Below are 11599 nucleotides of genomic sequence, written 5' to 3' on the forward strand. Positions count from 1 at the left end.
TAATTGAAAATACATTTGCTTGTAGAGGAAAAGGTAATTTCTCTAACTCAGTGTAGTTCGTTGGTTGAAATTAATTTCATTAAAAGTTCTCATGGTTTTTTTTTTTTTTTTTTTGAGCCTAAAAATTTGTTTTCATAGTGTGTGTGTACGTACGTGTGGAATGCACATGAATGTACTGATCTATGTGAAAGACCGTGTGTGTGTGTGTGTGTGTCTGTGTGTTGGAACGCAACAGATTACAACAACCCTAACACATAACATCTTTAACGACAACTGTTAAGACAATGACGGTCAGATAACGCTCAGTTGGTAATGACCGTTAACGACCCCTGTCAAGACCTGGAAGCGAACATTCCAGTGCACCGGAAGATTTTTTGATTGAGACAGCCCTTAAAATGGCCGACTCCCTGATCAGTGCCCTGACTGCTGAACTAGGGAGCTGATTGAGTCGCACCCTTGCTTCGGTCATGAATGAATCAGCTGTTTTGAACGAATCGGTTGAATGAATGATTCATTGACTCACTTATTAAGACAGTGACTTGCCTCCACCTACTGGCGGTTTTAGTTTTATATAGAATTTATTTTATATAAAAATTGTTTCATATTTCTATAGTCTAAGTTTTATATTTAAAACATTAATCTCATAACATTATTTATGCAGTTGTAATTGCAGTGTAGATGCATTCATGCCACATCTGAGCTGCATTAAACACTTCAGATGCAGTTCCTGTGGCACCTCTGCAGTGCAAATATACTGATTTCATTAGATTAGTAACAACCCTATGGTGTCTTATTATTCTAAATACATTTATTGATTAAATTTAAGAATTTGACATAAAAGATGACAGTTTTAATAAGATTTAAAAAAAAAAAAAAAAAGAAAAGCCCTTATAAAGGTAAAAAGAATTCTAGAAATCTGTTGAGTATTAAACATCTGCATGAGTGTATGGGTATTAAAGTAAATAAATAAATACATAAATAAATAATTAGGTATGTAATTAAAAGATGTTCTACAGTATGTATCTATATTTTGCATGACTATTTAGTGGATGCCTTAGTTCAATATTAGCACAAAAAAAAAAGTTTAACTTTTGATTTAGCCTCACAAAAGCACATCAACTTTTACTTAAATGGCTATAACTCTTGAACGGAATGAGATATTTCACCAACTTGGGGCACATTCTGTATGTTTGGGCTCAATCTGAGGACAGATCTAAAATTACTGACTGTGACCAGTTGGTGGCACTCTAACAGAACACAACATGAAATTGGCACTAAATGTGGAATCAATGGCCCAACAGACTCGATAAATAAATCTTGTAAGAATTGTCCTTCTCCAAGGTCCAATCATCGTACATGAGGAGAATTGTGATTCTTGAAAAGCAGGGCCGCCATTGGTCAATCAATGTTCAGCAGCTATTAGACAAGCTTTTAGACAAGCTTTTTTTATTAGACAAGGCCAAGATTTCTTAAAATGATCTTCTTTTTTCTTTGATTTTGCTGCTTATAGGATTGCACAATATTAAGTAATATCTTTTAACATCTTTAAGGGCCCTAAACGGGTTGAACCCCGATAATATTTATTTATTTATTCGTTATTTTTTTATTTATTATTGCAGTAATAAAAAACAAAAAACCATGTGAACAAGTAGGCTTATTGATATTTCTCTCTCTCTCTCTCTCTCTCTCTCTCTCTCTCTCTCTCTCTCTCTCTCTCCAATAACTGCATTTCAGTGGCTCGAGCCTCCACTGCTAGCTCTAAAATGACAATTTGGAATTAGCAACAGAGGCTGGAGATGGGATGTGTAATAAATTATATCCACACACAAGAGCGTTTTAAGAACAAAAACCCAATAAATATCTTGAAATAAAAGATCTGAACAATGTCGTGAGGTGGTAACTGGGGTATAAGCGGAATAATTGACTCCGGTCCGTTGAATTATTAGACAATAAAGCAGACCCGAGGTGTAACGTCCTCACTTCGCCTCACATTACCACCCCGGGGTGTGTGTTATAATAATAATAATCCAACGGACCGTAGTAAATGATTCCTTCCTCAGTGTGGATCCAGCATGTGTTGTATTTCCAGTTGTGAATTGTGGGTTGTTGTTTGCTTATGTTATATATTGCTTTTTAACCCTGTTTTTGATCTCAGGCCAGATATGAAAGTTTTCAGACTTAAAAGAGCTCCAGCTCCGTCCTCCTGTGTGTTAGATCTGGGTCAAAGGTACTAATGATGGTTCATTATAAATATTAAAAATAATGTGAATAATTATGGAGATTATGAGAAGATCTCATACTAATAATAAAACACATCATGAAGAGGGTAGAGGGGAAAAAATCATAACATAACATTAAAACTACTGACAGGTGAAGTGAGTAACATTGATTATCTCTTTACTATGGCACCTGTTAAAGGGGGGAGTATATATTTATTAGTCAGCAGGTGAACAGTCAGTTCTCGGAGTTCACGTGTTGGAAGCAGGAAAAATGGGCAAGTGTAAGGATCTGAGCGACTTTGACAAGGGCCAAATTTTGATGTCTAGGTGACTGGGTCAGAGCATATCCAAAACATCAGGTGGTGTGGGGTGTTCTCAGTGTGCAGGGTTTAGTACCTACCAAAAGTGGTCCAAGGAAGGAGAACTGGTGAACTAGTGACAGGGTCATGGGCTCCCAAGGATCATTGATGCGTGTGAGGAGAGATGTGTAGTCCGTCTGGTCCGATCCCACAGAAGAGCTACTGTATGACAAACTGCTGAAGAAGTTCATTCTGGATCTGATAGAAAGGAGTCAGAACACACAGAGCATTACAGCTTTCTGCGTATGGAGCTGTGTAGCTGCAGAGCGGTCAGAGCGCCCATGCTGACCCCCTGTACACCTCCGAAATCTCCTTCAATGGGAACGTGAGCATCAGAACTGGACCATGGAGCAATGGAAGAAGGTGGCCTGGTCTGATGAATCAGGTTTTCTTTTGCATCATGTGGAGGCCGGGTGCGTGTGCGTCGCTTACCTGGGGAAGAGATGGCACCAGGATGCACTATGGGAAGAAGGCGAGCCAGCAGAGGCAGTGTGATGCTCTGAACAATGTTCTGCTAGGAAACCTTGGGTCCTCGCATTCATGTGGATGTTACTTTGATACGTACCACCAACCTAAACATTGCTGAAGACCAAGTTCATGGAACCGGTACTCCCTAATGTCAGTGGTCTCTTTCACCAGGATAATGTGCCCTGACACACTGCAAACATTGTTCAGGAATGGTTTGAGGAACATGACAGAGTTCAAGGTGTTGACTCATCCTCCAAATTTCCCAGGACAATTCGTTGGACAAACATGTCCGATCCATGGAGGCTCCATCTGACAATTTACAGGGCTTAAAGGATCTGCTGGTAACGTCTTGGTGCCAGATACCACAGCACATCATCAGAGGTCTTGTGGAGTCCATACATTGACGGGACAGAGCTGTTTTGCTGTGGTGGCACAATATTACGCAGTTATTTTTAATGTTACCGCTGATCTGTGAAAAAAATATATTTTTCTGTATTTATTGATTCATTTATTAGAGGTCTGAGAGTGATATGTTAGCAATGCTTCTAAAGGTCACTTGTGATGTAAACAATAAAAGGAGAATAGAAAGCAGTAGGTGTGGTGAAGGTTCTGTGGCAAGTTAAAGGGTGTGGCTCCACATTTCTGGGCGAGGTAATTATCTCTGAGTTTGTATCAGTGTTTGGACTGGTCGTTTCACTCTCAGAGCCATGATGGTGATCTTTCGATACACACGAAAGCTGTACCCTTGACAGTACCTCCTCAACAACAAGGAAACCTTAGAACAGATTAAGAACACTTAATTATTTAATAAAGAATTGAAGAATCTCATACACTACACTCTTGATTGTTCTTTAGCTGTCCCTCTGAAGGGAAAATCTTAAAAGTTCTATGTAAAACCCTGCATAAATGTTCTGCTATCAGATGGGATTCCATGTAGAACCCTTTTAGGAGACTAAGGACACTTAATTATTCAATGAAGAAGTGCAGTACCTCCTACACTATATATATATATATATATATATATATATATATATATATATATATATATATATATATATATATATATAATTTAATATAAATTTAGGAGACTAAAATCACTTGAAGACATGCAGAATCGACAACACTACATTCATAAGGGTTCTTCGCTTGTTCCTCTGGAGGAACCCTTAAAAGATGTCAAGCTCAATATTAGGAAAAGTTTTTGAGTTGAGTTTGAGCATCACTGTCAGATAAAAGCGAACGTAGATGTGGATCAACTCCAGATGTCCTTCTTGACGAGGTTAACGAGGTCAACCAGGACAATCAAGTTAATCCGACACTCTGACATTAATGTCCTGTTGAGTTGTTGGGTTGTCATGGTGACTGTGTGAAAAATCGCACACGTTTCACACGTGATTGTGTGTATGTAAACCATTTGTGATCATATGGGAAAAAGGATTATTCGCGTGAGAAAATCACGTGTTAAGATTAACATGAAAAATCGTGCGTGAAAAATAAAAACACATTTGTTAAAGCCTGGTGGTTTATTTCTATTTATTCATTCATGCATATTCATTTCTGTTTATCTTTATTGACTGTTTATTAATTAGTTTATATTAATCACCTGTCTTGCTTTGACCGCATTAAAACTTTGAGACAACATTTTCCAGTTTTCATAAACTACCGTCATTGTCTCTTTCTTTCAAACAAACACACACACACACACACGCACACACACACACACACGCACACACACACACACACACACACACACATGCACACACACACACACACACACACACACACACACACACGTGCAGTAGGGAGTGAACTGGTAAAGAATTAAGAAAGAGATGGGAAGATCATTTCGTTAAATTGTAATTAACATTTTTCATGTTGTAATAAACCTCTCTCTCTATATATAATTTTAAAGAGGTTTAACCAGATGTATGGAGAACAGAGGGTACATCACACCACATTTTATTTCTCCTCTCACCTCTTATCTCTCCATTATCCTCCACTCCAGGTGAGTTTATCATTCCTGCCTTCAGTCAATGGGAAGAGAACATGCTGTGGAATGGTTCAGATAGGCGGGGCCAATGCCAAACAAAGAGAAACCCCCAGCATTCATCACAATATCTAGCCATGCCCACCCAATTACAATATTTGAAATACTGATTACCAGTTAAAGCTTGCTATGAGCTGGTCTCACTGCTCAGTCTCTCTCTCACACACACTCACACACACTCTCAGGACTTACTACGACAAAATGGACCAGCTACTTCAATTCAGCACACACTTTTCAGCAGTGTTTAAGCACTTCGAAAATATCCGGTAAATCTCAATTTTGTTGTTGTTGTTGTTGTTTTAAACCGTTTATGCATTTCCTCTGTAGTCGTGTTACCAAGTAAAGATGAAGAAGATCAAGATTTTTTTTTCTGTCTCTCTCAGGTGTCCTCAGGTGAAGAAGGTCTGGCTGTACAGTAAGTAGACAAATTCAAGTGATTGATTGATTTCTTTATTGTCATTGTACAAACATACAACGAAATTAGGGACGTGCCAATGTATACAGTTACAGCATAATTGAGTGCATATTACAAACAAAGGCCATACGTAAAAATCGAGCACTCATAATGATATCGCACAAGAATGGTTCTTGCATATCAACAATGTGTTGTAGTTGGAGTATGTGTTTTCAGTTCAAGGTTTAATATGGTGATGGCTTTAGGACCTTTAAAAAAAAGTAGGCAAATTCTTCACATTTTTTACTTAATAAAGGTGATTTATATACTCATACTCACACTGCCATCTCTAAAGGATTGCATCAGCTATAAAGTATTTATCATTATAATCCTGTGGTACGAGAACGAATGTGGTGTAGCGTTGGTTATATCCAAATTTACACTTTAAACAATAAAAGTTTGAAGTTCAGGGTACTGTTTCTGTTTATCATGTGGAGCCGATGTGGGAGCTTCTCATTATGAAGAAGTCTGATAAATGATTCCTACAAAAGTCTCAAGGAATCTATGATCTTTTATTTCCCACATTTAATTAATGCATTAATTTGACATCATAACTCAGAACACGCGCCTGCTCATGAACGGACTCTGCGTTTATCGTAAAAAATAAATACCCATCATGTTTGAGTGATGAGAAAAGCTATAATATAAACCATAACGTTAGCAAGCTTTATAATTCTTTCCTCTGCAATTAATATGTCCGTCATGGACCGAACTAGATCATGTGATTTATGTAAAACTGGTGACATTTCAGTTAGTTTCATGTATTTAAATAGAGACTAAGCTAAAAACAAGTACACAACAAGTACAAACGATTCAAATTAATGGCTCGTCTCGAGTCGTCACGGATTAATCCGATGTTAAAACATCATTAATTTAAATTTAAAAACTTTAAAAGTTTACAGCTGATGGGTTTCATGCAAAAATGTTTTAGAGCTTTTTTCCATTTGAATAAATAAAATACATTGTGTTGATATTTTGTTTTGCGCTGATCCTAAAGCACGACTAGAACACTAGAGGTTCAATTCTAGAAAATATTGTGACGTCAGTTTTTAACGAGGAAAAGCCACAGAAAACGGGCAACATTTAATTCGGTACCGAAGCAGCTACACTGGGTTTTTTTAAAGAAGATTTTGTGCAGATATTAACGTAGTTATTATGAGCATGGCGTAAATGGATGACGTAAATGATTAAAACTGCTAGCTAAAAGTTTAATAAACATCCCCTAAAGGCACATGAGCATATTAGCTAAATCTAACACATGCCAGATGCTAACGCCCAACACAGCATGTTAGCAATGTGGCTAGGATAATTTCATGGCATCCAGCATAGCAATGAATGTCACACATCTCTGTAGTGATCAGTGTTAAATTTGAACACTGATTGTTAATGTATTCAGGAATCTCGACTGATTTTTCCAACAACAGCTCGATTGATTCACGTTTGTAATTGTTGCTTGTGTTGTTTTAAGGAACCCGGGGCAGGAGACGAGCTCTGGACTCCATGGCTCTGCTCATTATGATCTCTCTGTGTTTGCTCCTGATCCTGTATATCACCACGCCAGAAAAATATAACAAAATCACATCACAGAAGATGGTTAGTCAGGCACAGCCTCTGGTGATGGCGACTCCTAGGTGTGAACAAAACTTGTCATTCGCTAACATTAAGGAATTTTCTACCTTTCCAACTCGTATGCAGGACTTCCTGTATTACCGCCACTGCAGGTATTTCCCGATGTTGCTCACCGTTCCTAACAAGTGCACCATTCCAAAGAGGTCAGGAGAACCCTTTTTACTGCTGACCATCAAAAGTTCACCGGAGAACTACGAACGGCGTTCGGTCTTGCGCAAAACGTGGGCGGCGGAGAGGCTACAGAACGGGATGTGGATCCGCACCGTGTTCCTGACCGGCACCACCGGGACAGGCTTCAAGAAGCAGAGGTTAAACAAACTCCTGAAGCTGGAGAACACGAGGTACCAGGACATCCTGCAGTGGGACTTCACGGATTCCTTCTACAACCTCACGCTCAAGCAGGTCCTGTTCCTGGACTGGATGCAGAACTGGTGTCCCACTGCGGATTTCCTCTTTAACGGAGACGACGACGTTTTCGCCAACACGGACAACATGGTGGAGTTCCTCAAAGGGCAGAGAGATAACAACGGAAGCAAACACCTGTACATCGGCCAGCTGCTCCTGACCAGCCCACCTGTTCGGAACAGAAACAGTAAATATTTCATCCCGGAACAGATCATGAAAGCCGACATGTACGCTCCGTACTGCAGTGGAGGCGGCTACCTGTACTCCCGCTTCACTGCCAGGACCATTCTCCAAATGTCCCAGTCCATCACCCTGATGCCCATTGACGACGTTTACATGGGCATGTGTCTGCAACGAGCCGGACTCCAACCCATGAACCACCGTGGAGTCTGGGCCGACGGCCTCATTATTCCTTCTGACAAACTGGACATTTATGATCCCTGCTATTACCGTGAGATTATCCTCGGCCACAAATTCTTACCTCATCAGATTTTCCTTCTGTGGGATGAAATACATCGGAAAGATTTGAACTGCTCAAAGAAAGAAGTTAATCTGTAACACTTTATTTATTGTACATTTTGATATGCTGAGAGAGTTTCTTCTGAGCAGCACCGGTTGTTCAGGTTTGTGCATCACTGAAATAATATGAAGAGCTGGAATCTTTAAATGGTAATATACAGCATGAAGAATTTCACTTGTCCTGATTTCCTTTTGTTTCCTCGCTGTACGTTGTCGGGTAACTGCCCCCTCGGACTGTATAACTTTGTATTATTATACCGTCTTATGTTATGGTTATTATACTGTCTTAGGTTATGGAATATTTACGTTTACTGCAGCCGTGGGGAAAAGTTTTATAAAGGATTATTAACCTAATGTGATCTTCATCTGAGTTATAATAATAAATAAATACTCATTTATTTGCCAGAAAGAAGCATTAGTCTTATTTAACAAACAACACATTCAACATTTTGAGTATTTTGAGTTAAGGAGAATAAAGTCACTGTAGCCAGGTGATAAACGACTGTCTGGATTCTGGATCCGTCTCGATGAATAAATCAGATCAAATATAGCTGTCACGCAATTCAAAAAGATGCATACAGTGGAATAAATACTGTATAATGCCTGCAGGACCGGGGCTGAAGGAACAGAGCAACGTGTTTGTTTGTTTCTTTGTTTGTTTTTGACACCACGGCGTTGCTGAGTTCTGGATTGAGATTGGTCAGAAGGTGTTGATTAATTCTCTATAACAGCAGCTCTGACAGTAGCGCAGCTGCAAATCACAGGTTTATTTATAATTAATGCGTTCGTTTTAATACGTTATCGTTTCTATAGTAACACCTCATTCACAAGGACGTGTACGGCAGACGCTCCACTGATAATAAATTGATTCATGTTTATTATGTTTATGAAGCCTTAATGGAAGGAGTCAGGACAGAGGAGTTTACGCCTGTTTGAGGTTTCTCAGCAACACAACATTTTTATTTATTTATTTTTGACTTATTAACTTGAAGAGGGAGAATAGAGAGAGGGAACAACTTTTTATAGCTGCTATAACGTAAGTGACAACAGGAACTAACTCGTTTCATTCCTATCTGAACCTTTATAAATGGATAAAAAGTATGATATGTTGTTTAATAAATAAAAAATTGTACAGTTGCAATCAAAATTATTCAACCCCCATTGCAAATCTGTTTTTTTGTCAAAATTTACAGACTTTCAGCTGTTTGCAATGAACACATCAAACAAAAGCAGTTGAAATAGTTCGACAAAACGAATGCTTCAAGTGGATTCCCCAAATTCAACTGAAAATGCAATTTATAATAATTTCTCCAGTCTCTACAATGAGCTAAATGCTAATTCGGTGATAATCCTCGGTATAATGAGTTAATTATTAGTCAAACCTATTAGCTAAGAATATGTAAATGCTTATAAAGGTTTTATATCCCTCCCTTTATCACTATTTAGAAATATAACTCAGCTTCAGGGAAGTGCTGTTAATGTTTAACATTACACCACACTGCTGCTGAGTTCTGGATTCTGATTGGTCAGAAGGTGATTAGTTCTCTATAACAGCAGCTCTGACAGTAGCACAGGTTTATATTAAAGCGCTCGTCCTGATACGTTATGGTTTCTATAGTAACGGCTCGTTCACAGGGACGTGTACAGCGGACGCTTCATATAAACAGATTTTTTTTAAAGTGTGTAATCGCTGATACGGTGAAGTTTTCTGTATGGAAGGAGTCTCCAGTGTCAGTGGTAAAGCTATAACTTTAACTTTTCTGACATCAGGACAGAGGTTCTTCACGAAATAAGAAATGGAAGTTGTTGGTAAATCGCTGTGCTGTAAAAGGAATAAGTTTATTACTGATTTATTAAAGGCTCAGCAGTGAATAGCAGTGTGTTGTTGTGTCCACGTCAGTGATTCAGCGCAGTAGTGTTAGTAAAGGAGACGATTTAAATATTTCCATATAAAGAAGTTGCCAGAGTCACATTAACAACCAACAGCAATCAGACCAGCACGTTATCCTGGGAATGTGTTCAGTTCAGTGTTAGCCAGGTTAGATGTTAGGTTAGGTCTCCAGAACTAGTTATCTGATTCAGTTAAATATTTTATTGTGTGAATTATGTGCTAGCAAAATAAGCAACAAGTACACTGTTTTGTTGTGGCTTGGGTCTTGGGTCATATTCCTGCTGAAAGGTGAAATTCCTTTCCATATACAGTTCACTAGCAGACACCTGAAGGTTGGAATTTGCAGATATTCATGATTCCCTCCACTTGATAAAAGCTTCAATGTGCTTCACCATGGAGATGGTGTTCTATTCGTGGTGTGGTTTTTTGCACCAAACAATCTGTTCTCCACTGAGTCGCTTTCCCAAATGAGGAATTTGCTAAAAGGACAAAATGTTAGACAGGGCAAAACAACAAGTTTTCTTAAAAGGTACATTATAATAGAAAATTGTCCATCAGTATGCTGCACAAAAAGTGCTTAGTGGGCTCATGATATTATATTGTATTATTCTTATCTGTAGACTGAACCATTTCATTCTAAATAATTATAGAGAGTGAAATGTGAAATACACACATTCGGCTTTAAAATTCATACAGCTTATTTCAAATAAGGAATAAGCTACATAAAGATTTAATACATCAACAATTTATATGGAATACGTTTTTGAAATACGCTAACGTGTTCTGTGGCATCGCGGAACCGTAGTCTACACACAGTCTAAAGATGCCGTCATGTTTTTTGTTGTTATTTTTGCTGCTGTCATGAAATCCATGTAATGAAGGTTAGGACGGATGCAAGTGCAGATAAGAGCTTTTAATAAAGAGAGGCAGGCAGACAAATCCAAATGATGAAACAATAGCGTGGTCAAAAAACAGGCAATGGGTCAGGCGATCTGCAAACAGGCATAAACTGGGCATGGCAAGAAACAAGATCAATGAACATGAAACAAAATGAGGAACAGGGTAGAAACGCTTGGTACGGTGAGAACACTCAACACTTCACAAAGCCATTGTGTTGAAACAGTATCTTTATACTGTGGTTGTGATTGTGCTGTGAATTTGATGCAGGTGTGCTTGATACGAATGAAGGCGAGTGTTCTGGGAGTTGCAGTCCATGGCGGCCATGTTTTTAGTCCGCAGTGCAGGATGGGAAATGTAGTCATTGATTTGCTGTAATATGACAGCTGCAAGGGAAAAAAGCAGGAAAGTCTGCAGTACACAAAGGTCTTAAAGCGGAACATAGCAGTCTGTCCCACAAAGTGGCATCATTCCATAAAACGTTTATCATGATGAAACCTCCATAGGAGCCTACCTGCTGTTTGAAATAAACCAGGCCTATAAACAGCAGTGCAAGCAAAGTTACGAAGATTAGCGTCTTTCGCAAACAATCCAGTTTTTATTGAATGCCAGGTGGTAGATAGATGTTTTTTTTCTGGGTTTGGTTTACAGGAAATGCATATATAACCAATGTCAATATTCAGCACAATCATAATCCTTTAAAAAAAATCA

The 11599-nt window shown here is 38.6% G+C and overlaps 1 protein-coding gene across 2 annotated transcripts; it reads left to right on the top strand.

Moving 5' to 3' along the window:
• The first annotated feature begins 4778 nt into the window (after positions 1-4778).
• On the top strand, positions 4779-8503 carry LOC128607259 (N-acetyllactosaminide beta-1,3-N-acetylglucosaminyltransferase 3-like). Of its 2 annotated transcripts, XM_053623932.1 has the most exons (4): positions 4779-5359; positions 5477-5508; positions 7016-7140; positions 7243-8503. In XM_053623932.1, the coding sequence occupies exons 1-4, from the start codon at positions 5223-5225 to the stop codon at positions 8137-8139; spliced, it is 1191 nt and encodes a 396-aa protein (XP_053479907.1). In that variant the 5' UTR covers positions 4779-5222; the 3' UTR covers positions 8140-8503. The 2 variants fall into 2 exon arrangements, with proteins under 2 accessions (XP_053479907.1, XP_053479906.1); XM_053623931.1 differs by having other exon boundaries at positions 7016-8503.
• Positions 8504-11599: the final 3096 nt, after the last annotated feature.

The sequence above is a fragment of the Ictalurus furcatus genome, chromosome 5 (genome assembly GCF_023375685.1).
Source record: "Ictalurus furcatus strain D&B chromosome 5, Billie_1.0, whole genome shotgun sequence".
NCBI classification, from domain to species: domain Eukaryota; kingdom Metazoa; phylum Chordata; class Actinopteri; order Siluriformes; family Ictaluridae; genus Ictalurus; species Ictalurus furcatus.

Excerpts from the sequence above, each read along its gene's own strand:
- LOC128607259 (XM_053623931.1), top strand. The coding sequence starts at position 5,223 with ATGAGCTGGTCTCACTGCTCAGTCTCTCTCTCACACACACTCACACAC. Across the intron at positions 5,360-5,476 it reads AAGCACTTCGAAAATATCCG|GTGTCCTCAGGTGAAGAAGG; the intron begins GTAAATCTCAAT and ends TGTCTCTCTCAG. Across the intron at positions 5,509-7,015 it reads GAAGAAGGTCTGGCTGTACA|GAACCCGGGGCAGGAGACGA; the intron begins GTAAGTAGACAA and ends TGTTGTTTTAAG.